We start from the raw sequence: 14130 nt of genomic DNA on the forward strand, positions 1-14130 counted from the left end.
CTGCTTGCTTGTCTGTTTTGGGGTGGCGGGCGGTGTTCAGACCCTGTTGCACTCGCAGGCTGTAAATGCCACCTTGGCTGCTGGCGGTAGGCAGGAAGGCGCGAGAACTTGGAAGCGACCTCTGTGGCATTGTGGGACCTTTCTAGGCTCACATCAATGGTCGCGCTGAACATCTGCCCCGGTGTAATAGGGGAATCTAGTAGTGCTGCCTTCTCGGTCTAGATGACCTTGGCCTGTGTTAACCAGACCTGTCTGATGCCCGACCAAACTCCCCCATTAGGTCAGTCATCGGCATTGTTACCGCCAGTAACTCCCCTGTGTCTGCCTGTTGCCCGCTCCTGCAGCCTCTCAGCCAGCTGTGTCTGGTACAGGACCAGTTTAGCCATTGCGTTGGCCGCTTTAGCTGACAGTGCCGTGGAAGCGTATGCATTTTTCAGCATAGCATCTGTTGTTCTGCACAGCTTGGAAGGGCAGGTAGGGTCTTTGTCCCATTTGGTAACGGCGGACCCCTGCACCAGTACTGTGACTGTGTCCCCGATGGTGGGAATGTGCCTAGACCTGCTTCTTGGGCTCCTGCGGTGTGTAGCAGGGCCTCTGCTGTTCTACAGGCTGAGGGGGTGGATGCTGGGTTGCTCCAGGATGAGCGCACCAGCTCAAGAAAGTCCTGGCACAAGGCGGGGGGGGGCATACTGTGGATGCACCTTCTGTTTTATGAAGCAGTTCCCCTTTCCTTCCTGCTCAGCTGGCCAGGGGACGTCCGCAGAAGCAGCTGCATGATGCATCAAGGCCCGGAACTCCTCCCTCTGTGATACATGCAGAAGGGGAGGTATAGAGCCCCCTGCTGTGGCCTGCGTAACTGAAGTGGCAGGTTCAGACACGTCCAACCTTGAGACTGTGAACGACAGCTTGTCTCAGCTCAGAGGTCTGTGTGCCCGGAGATGGAGATCAGGACTGGGGTGGTTGGTGCTGCCCTAGTAGTATGGGGAAAGCTGATTTTAGCTGAGATTTTAATAGGGTCTCTAGCATGGTCTGCTGTGCCCTCACAGTCTCAGCTAGCACCATATGTTCTGGCCCTAAGCATCTGGTGCAGGACTGGTGCTCGTCCTGCCTGGGCAGCTTCGCCGCGCACTGGTCGAACCCAGTGGAGGACCCAGTTGATTGTACGACATGGCATCATAGGCAAAGATGCTGTGCTCGGTGCCGATAGAAGCGCGGTCAGTGCCGGGCTGTAGACGGCTCCGAAGAGGATTGCCGGTGCCGAACCAATCAGGGCCGGTAACCGCACCGAGGATAGCGATATCGATGCCGAGTGGTTGGTGCTGAGTCAATTGGCACCGAAGTTGGTGCCGATGTGTAGGCACAGTCAGTGCCGGGCTGTAGGTGGCGGCAAAGATGGTCAATCGGGACCGGGTAGGAGTTGTTTTTCTCTGCCGCAAGTTCGGCGGGAAAACTACGGTTGATGCCGGGGTATGCAGCCAATTTGGTCGGTGTGGTGGCCGAGGGCAAGCGCAGTCGCGCTAGGAGAGCCCGAGGCTTGAGAGGGGCGCTAGGCCCAAGCTGTTTTTTTTTTGTGGTCACGGTGGCCGATTAAATCAGCGTGGAGGACGATGCCACGAGCTCGCGGGTCTCCTTATAGCACCAGAACAGCTCCCCACACAGTATATGAACGCTACACGAGGCCTTGTGCAGTGAAAAGAGAGTAATGGCTGCTTACCAATCTCCCGAGAGGGGTTGAAACCAGCTCTAGTCAGTAAAAAGATGCGAGAATAAGGCAGCGATACTCTCAAAAACACTCGAAAGCATGATTCTACTTTGGATTAATAAAATTTGACGGTAAAAAAAGACAAATCAGCCAAATTTGGGCAAAGAAAGCATGAAGCAATCTGTGACCTGTCTCAATGGCGTGAGAGAAAAAATGGCGATGTGCTACTGTGAGGACGTCCCTCTTCAGCAGGAGGTGCTGTGATTATGCTTAGTGATTGGCAGTCAGATAGGGCTCTTCCCATTCAGTAATGGCTGTCATTCAATTGAAAGGGAACTAATGTTCATGGGAGCACCCAATAATTTAATACATGCTACTAACAGCAGCCAATCAAATTCAAATGACCCATGGAGACTGTATGTATTCAATAAAATGATCTGAATTTATTTGTCCCTCTCGTGAGCCTCAGACCTAAATAACCCTCTCAATGCTTTGTGTCTTGGGAGGTTATTAACCCTCAAATTAATTTGAGGGATAAAATGCATATTAAGAACACATATGAAAACATAAATGAATGTAAATACATCAATGTATGCACACTGATACCAAGTTGGGTCATTAATGGATGAGCAGTTCTCTAAAAATATAAAAAGAATATGAACAGTATGGACTGATGTACAGGTCTCTAACATTTAATACTAGTAAACAGGACATTTATATAGCTTTCATCAATGAACATCCCAAGGAGCTGATCCTATTATCTACATCCCCTATGTATATTTGTGGAACTTGCATTTTTAACTGTAATATAATTTATTATTATTATTTTTAAATTTGATGAAAACAACAGTATACAAGTATTAAACCATTAATACCCCTTAAATACATACAGACACTCACTGATCATCCTGCGTAAAAACTTCCTGTGTAAAAAATTTACTGACGAGGTCCTGAGGACAAACAGAATTATTAATAAGGCAGGTACTTGATCCAGTCACATGCCTGGTTTGGATGACATTATCAAAAATACATGATATTAGAGTACGAAATGTACAAATCCTTTAAGTAAAAAAAATATTTGCATCCATTTGGAATCTTAAGCAATATGAACTAGCAAAACACCTTTTCACTACTAAAAATGCAGTTGGTTATTTTAGACATAACCAAGCATGGCTTGTCTGGGGTTACTTTTACACTTTTCAATCTAGGGAAAGGTACTTCAAAAAAGTTAAAGAACCACTTAAAGTATATGTTATCTTCATTGTATTGCTCACTTAAAAAATCTTACTCAACTTTGAAGATAATTTTAATATTTTAATGTATTTGTAGTTTAAAAACTATGGGTCAAATAATCAAACGCCTTGCATGTGTCGCAAGAGGAGTTGTAGAGATTTTTGCGAGAGAGTGCTTTTTGCGAAAAAAAAGTTGCGCTTTTGAGTGAGATTCAAAGTAGATGCTGCGTTGAAAAAAATGGGTTTTGCGAGTTGTTCTCTCGTAAGTGCTTTTCCCTCAAATCTGGGCGAAGTGTCATGAATAATCCTGCAAGTACATCACCACGAGTTAATTAAAAAGTTAATTTGCTCGCAAATCACAACGTTGCATGGAAATCACTTAAGACTGGTTACACTCCACTTATTTATTTCGCAGGAAGTATTTCTGTACAATCACTGTTTCAAGTTAAAGAGTGAACATGGCTTTCAGACAGCTATATTTGCAAATGCTAGCAGAGCAACAGAAAAAGAGGAAATATCTAGCAGGCAGTTTATTTCCAACTCAAACATTTAATTTGTTTGTGGTTTATTTTAAACAATACTAATTACCAGTGCTTAAATTGTAAAGAAAGAGGTGTCAGGGTACAAGCAATGACAATAACACTGTTCTTTAAAAGCATCAAAAGAAACTTATCACTATTATAACACATTTATTTTCGGAAAAAAAAAGGTATACAAATGACGGACATTGACAAAATGTTTTTGGTTCCTTTTTAATCACTCGTCCTTGACCATGACACGCTTGAGTGACTACAACTTAATCACCTAATTAGCGAGACAGCTGATTGGACACTGGATATGGAGTGATTTCAGCTGTTGAATTGCAAGCTTGAATAAAAGCAATAAAGAAAATTACAACAACAAAAAAAAGCCACATCTGTCAAAACAGCAGTGCCTTCATGCAATCGGCATGTTGGAGGCTGGACTAGGGCAGCCTGTGGCTCGACGTCTTGGGTGCTAACAGTCAGCAATTTTAAACCTGGCGAGACAGTATAACCACACACACTCTGTCAATGACAGGCCACGAACTGGGAGACCAGAGTCACAACATCTGCCCAAGATCGACAGATCATTTTGCAGCAGCTTCATGATGTCAATTGTTAATCAGCACAATAAAAGTCACTGCACCTGCTCTAAACAGTCATTTTTCAATCACATCTAGTGAATTTTATCCAAATATAAGTGATACATTTCTTTTCATGCTCTGTATATATATATATATATATATATATATATATATATATATATATATATATATATATATATATATATATTATGGGGGGAGAAACCACCACCACCCCTGTTGTGTTGTAAGTTGCTGCATAAAACGGACAGGTAAACACTAAAAAAACGAGACACATGTACGTGATAATAAGATACAAAACAATACCAAACCGTAAATTTGCCATATTTTACTTTATTTTTCAGCTTTCCGTAAGTCTACTGACGCGTCAAGGCAGACATTGCAAAAAAAAAAAAAAACAAACGTACATGCACCCTACATAAACATTGGTTTGAGCCATGGTCCACGCTGTAGTAATATCTAGCAATAGCAAACATTATTACCGCTGTGAATGCAACAGAACCCGCAGTTTGTGGAGATGGAGATAAATCTCTGAAGTCTAAAATGGGGGCTTGAATCTGAAGATGCACAGGGAAACTCTCTTCAAGGATAAAGAACCTGCGGCCAAAGTTTGAAATCCCACAGATTGATAGATGTATCACTTTTACAAACCCTGGAATGTCTTACTTGCAAGAAAATGACATACCCCAGTGCAAAAATCAGGAGTAGCTTTTGCTTTCTTTTACTGTTGCCTGCAGCACATAAGTCTCTATTAAACTCCTTACTTCTTGAAAATATTATTTTTCACCAGTAACAAAAATACCTTAGGTCTGCATAGCACAGATTTTGTGTACACATATGACAATAAAATAACTACATTTTAGAAGCCCTGTTCTTCCTTTTTCAGCTTCATCAGTAGTATCACAACAAAAAGCCTTTTTTGTTTATGCAAACTTTTTTGGCTGCCCAAATTCAATTACCACATTCTTAAACTGTGATGTATTCATGTGCAAGCACAGCCAGTAGGGTAGTATTGATTAGAGTATACTGACATGTGCTGGAGCGAGAGCAAGATTAAAAGTGTTTTTTAATTAATGACAAGGCATAAAATATGTGGAAATGGCCTCCAATCAGTGAACAATTGCTGTGTAATCCAGTTCCTCCTCAGATACCCCCCTCATTGGTCACCAGCTGTCAATGTCTTTTGTTTTTTGAAAATCACTGCTGACTGCAGTGAGCAACTCTTTCTTTAATGAAAAAAAAGTAAGAAATAAAGAGCTCCAAGAGTCTCAGCTGCTGGGGTACAGCTTGCTGCCTGCAATGAGTAACAACTGTCTGTTTATTTGAAGCCTCCTGATAGTCCTAAGAATTCATAAGCTACAAGTCATTAGCTAGGACTGCGCAATGATTCAACGGCAGAAACGCTGCTGAATATTGCCTAAAATCAAGTACATGTTAACTCTTGATTTTCTGATGGGCTGCTTGCCTCCGTACAGCTGCAGTCTTATAACCAGGCACTTGCGGGTAGACTGCATGCTAAGTTGCATGCGTGTTCTGAGTAGTTCAGAAAATTGTATGGCTTTTCAGTTTGCAGTTTCTCTTTCGCATCATCAAATTAAAAAAAAAAAATTCTGAAATTTAAGGCTGTTCAAAATGAGAACCGATATAATGTGGGGATGTTTTACCTTTTGTTAGAAAAATGAAGTTACAATTTCCTATAATCAGACTGTGTTATAAAAATATGTATGTCTGCAAAGAAATTGCTTCATAGGCCTACTGCAGGTGGTAATGCTTTTTTAAATTCATTCTATTACAAAGGGGCAACAGGAAAAGTAAGACAAAAAACATTCCATCCATCCATCCATTAACTGCTTAATACTTTACAGGGTCGGATGAGCCGGAGCCTAACCCAGCAGACACAGGGCGCAAGGCAGGACTACAGCCTGGACGGGACGCCAGTCCATCGCAGGGCACAGCTGCCTTCAGTGTATCACTCGGCCTTGTAGTCGTATAATCATAACACCCAGCACAAAATGAAAGTAGGAGAAAGGTAAAAAAAAAAAAGGCCTACCCATTAAGAAGTGAGCAGCACTAATGTGTTTCGTGACCAATGACTTACAGATTGCACTTGGATCGTTGAACATGTCATTTCGACTATTCTTCCATGCCAGCACCCTCTCCATGTTGACACGTCCAGTAGCTTCGATGTGACTGCTAAATGCTGTCATCTGGTGTGCCTTGCTGATGCCGATGTAAACTTGTGCTTTCTCCAGCAGCTGCAGATCCCCTAAATTCATGGCGATTGTAGAAGCCATCTCAAAATACTTGCAGCCTTTGTCATACTGACCCTACAAAAAGAGGAAAGAACCATGGTTATTTTAGAACAGAAAATAGAAACTTAGTGTCTTGTGCTGTATTTCCATTGCACAATATGAGCACTCACTGTAAGTGGATGTTTTCTATACAAAAGCCTGGGGGTAATTCAGTAGTTACATAGTAGACCTTGTTTGATTACCTGAGTAACAAAAGCAGGACAGTAACCGTTACGTGTTGGGAATTATTTTTAAGATGAAAACATAAAAGAGAAAAGGTATTGGGGGAGTATGAAATTCCAGGCTGGAACATGTGGTGTGTATACTGAGTCAACAGTGAAACGTGAGTCTATACTTGATTTTTTTGTATTGTTTGCTTGAACCTAATACCCAGGGTGGTTGGATGAAACTTATACTGTGTTAACCGTTAGAATATCTCATCAGCAAACAGTGAAAGGTCAGGCAATTTCTGCAGTTCTCTGCCAATTTGTTTGTCTTTCATCCCCCAAATCCAAAGGCAAATCTAGAGGGGGTGCATTAAAATATCAAAAGCTTTCTTTTAAAAGTATAATATTTACTTTTTCAGGCTTACCATGCTCTGGCTTGTTACATTATTTTACCAAATAGGCCACACACTGCAAATAGAAAGTGAACCACGGGTGACTTAAAAAAAAAAACAAAACAAAAAAAAAAACAAACAACATTTGGACAATATGATTTGCAATGGATTACACTAGCTTTGAGAGTAATTGTTTCTTAAAGTGAGGTCTTATTGCAACTTTCTCTGTTTTATTAAAACGACAATCTAAATTCTTAATCTAACTTTGAAAAAGCACCAGTAATAATCTGTATTCATTTTGGAGCGCTACATTTTTGAAGTCACCCCTGGTTCACTTTCTTTTTGCAGTCAGTGGCATATTTGATAAAATCATGTATCCAAAACTGTGTATGAGTAATGTATGTTTTGCTACTTTGTAGAATTCTACAAGTAGCTTGCTACAGTACATGTACTGTTCACTTTGTAGCTGGCAGAAAGGCAGAAGAACTCAGCATGACTCCACCTGCTATTTATGCTCTGGAATCTCACTGCATCTCTGGGGTGAATTTAGATTCAATCCCTACTGGGAGTAGGAATTCCAAACCTTCACATGATTTATCAGTTTTCTCTTGTAAACATTTTACTTTGAACAGAAATTCTGTTTACCAAGCAATTAACTCTATTGATATCACTTCATGCTGATCTTTACCCTTAAGGAAATGTTTTCAAAATTTAAATGCTTTTAATTATTTTGCAGTCCTTTACACTTTCGTGTCATCATGTTAAAACAATCACCTGAGAATGTTTTCAGTTTCTTAAATTATAATTAATTTGCAGCCAAGTCTTTAAAAGAATAGATGATTAGAATAGTTGAATAACACATCTGGTAATAAACAACCATGTATGGATCACTGTTATGCATACCCTTTTAGAAACAGGCATCAGAACCTGCAGCTAAAAAAAAACAAGAGTACTTCATCATTTTTGTAAAAACACAATGTTTTTATTGTTGTTTTGCAGCATGGATGGGGTTAAAATTCCCCATCCATGCTAAACTTGTGTAGAATGTGACCGTCTCCAGATTAACTTATTTATTGTTATATTTGGAGATGGTCACATGTATAAAAACCTGCAACTGTAGCTGAGCAAGGTTGGAGTGTTCAGGAGTGGAGAACAGGAGTAGAGAGAGGAGGTAAAAGAAGAAAACTAAAGAAACAACTGCTACGCGAACTGGTTCAACACCAGCACGACACTTGTTTTAGTTATTATTTGTTTGTGTTTTTGTTTTGGCCAATGTGCCCTTATGTTTTATAAAGCGTTTGTTTTGTTAAATCTTTTTATCAATTAAAATGTGCAAGCAGCACATTCATTCCCTAGAGCTGTCTGTGTCTGTCTTCTTCCGGGTCTGTGACGTCACACCACCCAGCCAGCCTGCCACAACCATACATATCATATGCATATAATTCTACTTTCAATGCATCATAGTAATTTAATGTGGTAACTTACCCTTTTATTGTAAATGACCCCGAGGCACATACATGCATCTTGCAAACTTTGACTCTGGTCACTGCTCTTTGCCACCTGAATAAACTTTTCCAGATACTTAACAGATTCAGTTATTTTTCCCTGACTGAAAAAAAGAAGTACATTTTTTAAATTAGAAATACTTAGCCAAATCAAACAATGTTCTAAAATAACTTACATATTTTGATATACTGGAACTTATCCATGCTTTTGAAATTACTAACAGATGGCAGTTATAAACCAACACTACTTTGCCTTTATTTCTAGTTTGCTCCACACTGGTACTGTATTCCAAGTGGATGTGGTATTGGAAATACACACAAGCTACACCTACAAAACCTAGTATACCTGAAAAAAGAACAAACAATTGGTTGAGCTACTTAAAAATGTACTAACATGTGTAGTAAATGTTTAGGTTAATTTTCTACTTTCTGAACCACTCACTGGTGTTCCTAACTTCCCTTTCAGATGATACTGGGAGGTATTCAAATATCTTGGGAGGAAAATGGGTCCCTTGGTCCAGAGATTGAGAATGAGATAGTGCAGACTATTTGTGTATCAAGGTGTTTCCAATTTCCAACTGGGAAAACAGAACTGTTAACACCCACCTCCCTTGACAACTGTCCAATTATGTATATCACACTTGGCCTACTGTTTGCAGTAGAAGTAATCAATAAAGGATGTGGTTGAGTGAACATAGATTTTGGTTGAACCAATGCATGAAAACTTAATCATTTGCTCAGAGTGGAGAAATCAAATAGAGCAGGGATGAAACAGCCACTCAGGGGTTTGTCGATTGCGCCACCAAGTTTGTGGGCCTGAGCTGTTAGTAATAAAGCAAATGGGATCAGTGACAGGTGGAAATCTAAAAGGCTGCTTCTATTTCATGAATTAATGTAAACACTACCCATGTAATTATTTTTGTGGTCATTTTTGGAAGAACCCGCAGGTCCAATTTAATGAAAATCCTCTGCTTACTGGGGCGTTTAATTGTATAGAAGGAAAATCTAAGTATGAACAGTAAAATAAAAAAAAAAATGAAAGCACAATCCAACAAGTGGAAAATTTTATTCAGTTTAAACATAGCATTTCTTTCAAGAACCAAAGTCTTATTGATCCATCCTGCAAAGGCTAAATATAAATGAAACACAATATGTGAAGCCCTAACATTTATTTTTAAACTGACGTGAAATCATTTTTCTACAGCCCTGGAAATGCATTTGAGTTGTATACTATATAGCACAACCCGAATCACCTTTAAATACTTGTTTACACAATATTTTTAGATAAATTAGCTTTTATGTAGATTTGTAATTTATAACAAAAAATAAAAGAATTCTCACAATAATTTATAATTTGCTTGCAAATCACACAACTGCTGTTATTTAAAAAATGATGTGTTTAAAAATAAACAGTAATATAAACAACCAAGTATTGTATGACCACGTTGTTTGTACTTTTTAAGACTTAATTTATGGCATTACTATTTTTGGGTGCTAGTTTTGAACATGTTATCATTATGTTTAGAATTAATAAAATGACTTTTGGATGGTCCAGTATGTGCTGAGGAACGGAGCGGCAAGGCATGGTGGGTTTTGTTTACACACAGACTGAAAATACACGGTGCATTAACAAAAGGATGTGAAGCCAATGATATCAGCTGAGGTCTTTACTGTTTTCTGTCATTGCGGGGTATTTAAGGAAAACAGAATCAATCATTTTTAAAAGAAAAAAAAACAAACAAATAGCTAAATACTTATAAACTTTTCAAAGGTAGGCTACGTCAGTGAACATATTATCTAGTTGCTCATTTTCTGCAAATTGTTAAACTACTGTTTTTATTTAACCCTTTGCAGCAAAATTACCATGATTTCAATGATCTGGTCATGTGTTTGGTTTGTTTGTAAATATGTTGAAAATGGTGAACAACCCATAAGCAAGTTTAAATCCTATATATATATATATATATATATATATATATATATATATATATATATATATATATATATATATATACAGTGCCTTGCAAAAGTATTCAGACCCCTGACCAATTCTCTCATATTAATGAATTACAAATGGTACGTTGAAATTTTGGCTGTTCAATATTTTATTTGAAAAAACACTTAAACTCAAAATCAATTATTGTAAGGTGACATTGGTTTTATGTTGGGAAATATTTTTAAGAAAAATAAAAAACTGAAATATCTTGCCCCCCACACATTAATATTTGGAAGAGCCACCTTTCGCTGCAATAACAGCTTTAAGTCTTTTGGGGTAAGTATGTACCAGCTTTGCACACAGTGTCGAAGTGATTTTGGCCCATTCTTCTTGGCAGATTTGCTCCAGGTTGTTCAGGTTGGTTGGACGATGCTTGTGGACCACAATTTTCAAATAGTGCCACAGATTCTCAATGGGATTGAGATCAGGACTTTGACTGGCCCACTGTAGGACATTCACCTTTTTGTACTTGAGCCACTCCAATGTTGCTTTGGCCTTGTGCTTGGGATCATTGTCCTGCTGAAAGGTGAATTTCCTCCCAAGCTTCAGTTTTTTTGCAGACTGAAGCAGATTCTCTTACAGTATTTTCCTGTATTTTGCTCCATGCATTCTTCCTTCAATTGTAACAAGATGCCCAGTCCCTGCTGATGAGAAGCATCCCCACAGCATGATGCTGCCACCACCATACTTCACTGTAGGGATGGTGTGTCTTGAGGCATGGGCAGTGTTAGGTTTGCGCTTTGAGTTTTGGCCAAAAAGCTCTATCTTGGTCTCATCTGACCACAACACCTTTTCCTACAACGCAGCTGGGTCACTCTCATGCTTTTTGGCAAACTCCAGAAGACTGCTGTCAGATGGTACTTTTTGAGTAACGGCTTCTTTCTTGCCACCCTCCCATACAGGCCAGTGTTATGCAGAGCTCTTGATATGGTTGACTGGTGCACCATTACTCCACTCCCAGTCACTAAACTCTAGCTCCTTTAAAGTGATTATTGGCCTCTCTGTGGCTTCTCTCACAAGACTCCTTCTTATCTGAGTGCTGAGTTTTGAGGGACGGCCTTTTCTTGGCAGTGCCTGGGTGGTGTGATGCAGCTTCCACTTCCTGATTATTGATCCAACTGTGCTCACTGGGATATCCAAACACTTGGATATTATTTTGTACCCTTTCCCTAATCTATGCATTTGTATTACTTTATCAATAACTTCTGTAGAATGCTCTTTGGTCTTCATTTTCCTTCAGATTCACAGCCTTACCAATGATCCTTCAACAGTGGGGTTTTTATCCAGAAAATGTGAAAGCAACTTTAATGGTTCACAGGTGGAGGCCAATGGTGAGGTAATTGTGTCCTCGTTAGGGCAATTTCTTTCATCGGTGCAAACTGGGAGCTTCCACAGCACAGGGTCTGAATACTTATGCAAAAAAGATATTCCAGTTTTTTATTTTTCTTAAAAATATTTCCCAACATAAAACCAATGTCACCTTACAATAATTTACTTTGAGTTTCAGTGTTTAAAAATAAAATATCAAACAGAACAAAATTTCAAAATATTCGGTAATATGAGAGGATTGGTCAGGGGTCTGAATACTTTCGCAAGGCACTGTGTGTATATATATATATATATATATATATATATATATATATATATATATATATATATATATATATATACGGTTCTGCAGTTTTAAAAAGATCACAAATAAATCGTCAGGTGATGCCATAGACATGGTAATGACAGGTGTGAGCATGGTACTTTCCTAGCCCTTCACATGCAACCTGGCATGGTACACTATAAAATAACATTTACCCATTTTTTGGTCTTGCTTGGCGCAGTGCCTTGTCCCTGCAGTATTTTGCTAGACTTAAAATTAATGTTTGCATTTTTCTGTTCCTTACCTCACCACCGTACCATTATATCACGTGTGTGTGCGTAGCGCTTTATTGTGAAATGTTGAGAACTCCTACAACTGGACTAATACCAGTAAATCTGTAGATCTCATCATCACTCAGTAGAGTGGCAAGAAAAATATTTATTTGTTTCTGTGAATGTGTTTGTGCATGCAGCCTCAATTTGTTGTGTTAATAATACCACCCTCAAAGTATGACCAAAACATGTACAAATTAATTCTAATTTAAATGCTGTATTGAGTACATGGTAATCACTAGCCTTCACTAGAGTCATGGCTGGATACAGCCTCACATCTGATCATTAGAACGACACATTAACCTTACCTTTCAAGGGCTTTGGCCATAGCTTCAAAGGCTTTTCCTAGACCATTGCTATCACCCAGAGCCGTGGAGATTTCCATAAACAAATTCAGATACTATGGAATAGAAAAAAAGGAAAAATAGCTGTCAGTCACAACATATTGCACTTTGCATCATAACTGTCATCCTACACAGTTAATTAATTACAGTATACACAGCAGAATTTTACTTTTGGGACACCTCTTTACAAACACCATCTGTCTGTGGTAAGCCCTTTTCTCCATCTTGAACAATATCAAAGGCCACATTTCCCCAGCATCAAGGATAGCTGTCGTAAGTTTCAGTGTTGCCACTGTTTATGACAGAACAGCACAGTTGAATACAAAATATTTTTTTCCTATATTTAAAAGTGCTTATTGTAAAAATTATGAACATGCATCCTAGGGAATTATGTTGTACATTTTTTTTAAATAATAGACAGATTATAAGTTTGTGGTGCACTGGAACAAACTGAGAGAAAATAAAAGTGGGCTTCCCACTTAGTTCAATATCAGATTTCATGTCTAACTTGATTACATTTTATGTCAGGGCTGGTACACATCACCTCAATAATTACCATCATGAAGTTATTTACTCTCTAAACTATTAAAGCTATTTTTACACCTTTGGTAAAGATTAACACTACTGACATTTATTCTACATACTTGGTTTACTGAATGCTATGGGGTATAACTTTCCATGTGGCCAGGAAATTACAGTACTGCTGCCTCTTCTGCAATACATCATTCATGAGTAATCACCCCATTTATATTACTTCAATATACATGTAACCAAGTGTTTTCTAATAATTATATAGAAAAATAACAAAATGTTCATTTGGTTTAAAAGTTCATAAGTAGATTCACATTTATACATGAAATTCCTATTTTTTTAAGTTGGAATCTGCTTGGTTTACATAGCTGACTTGAACATAGTTTTTCATTTAATTGACATAATATGCTCACGTAAATTCAAAATAGCTCATGCAAAATTGGTACTACTACCACTAATAATAATAATAATAATAATAATAATAATAAATATGATAGATGTTAAGTCAATATATGACTTTCAGGGACTTGTGTTGTAGATATATTTATTTACATTTAAATAAGTTTATGTTTTTGGTTTCAAAAATGATTATCTGCATACTGGAATGACTGCACCATACACTGAGAAAGGTCTCGAAGCTTGTAAATAACTTTGATACTTCAACTGTTTATTATTGTGGATCTCATCCAATAAAATTACAAATAACTTTTTTTGTACAGAGCCTACCGATATTATATGTTGTGCCACTGATAAGTTCAATCAATCAATCTTTATTTTATGTAGCCCCTTTCATAGTGGACCACCATCACAAAGCACTTTACAAGATGCAGTAACAAGAAAATCCATAATACTTTAAATAAGTTGTCATTACAGTTATCTTTATTTTTCTAGTCAATACAGAATAATTGTATATGTAAACTATAT

The 14130-nt window shown here is 38.4% G+C and overlaps 1 protein-coding gene across 1 annotated transcript in view; it reads right to left on the reverse strand.

Moving 5' to 3' along the window:
- Positions 1-1266: 1266 nt before the first annotated feature.
- The window catches only part of ttc29 (tetratricopeptide repeat domain 29), a 56421-nt gene continuing 43557 nt past the window's right edge, over positions 1267-14130 (reverse strand). The window contains exons 8-11 of the mRNA XM_041263705.1: positions 12640-12731; positions 8393-8516; positions 6156-6384; positions 1267-1517 (exon numbers count right to left, since the gene is read on the reverse strand). Coding sequence (XP_041119639.1) covers positions 1267-1517; positions 6156-6384; positions 8393-8516; positions 12640-12731 — 696 coding nt within the window. The remainder of the gene's footprint in view (positions 1518-6155; positions 6385-8392; positions 8517-12639; positions 12732-14130) is intronic.

This window comes from Polyodon spathula, chromosome 1 (assembly GCF_017654505.1).
Source record: "Polyodon spathula isolate WHYD16114869_AA chromosome 1, ASM1765450v1, whole genome shotgun sequence".
Classification (NCBI taxonomy): Eukaryota; Metazoa; Chordata; class Actinopteri; order Acipenseriformes; family Polyodontidae; genus Polyodon; species Polyodon spathula.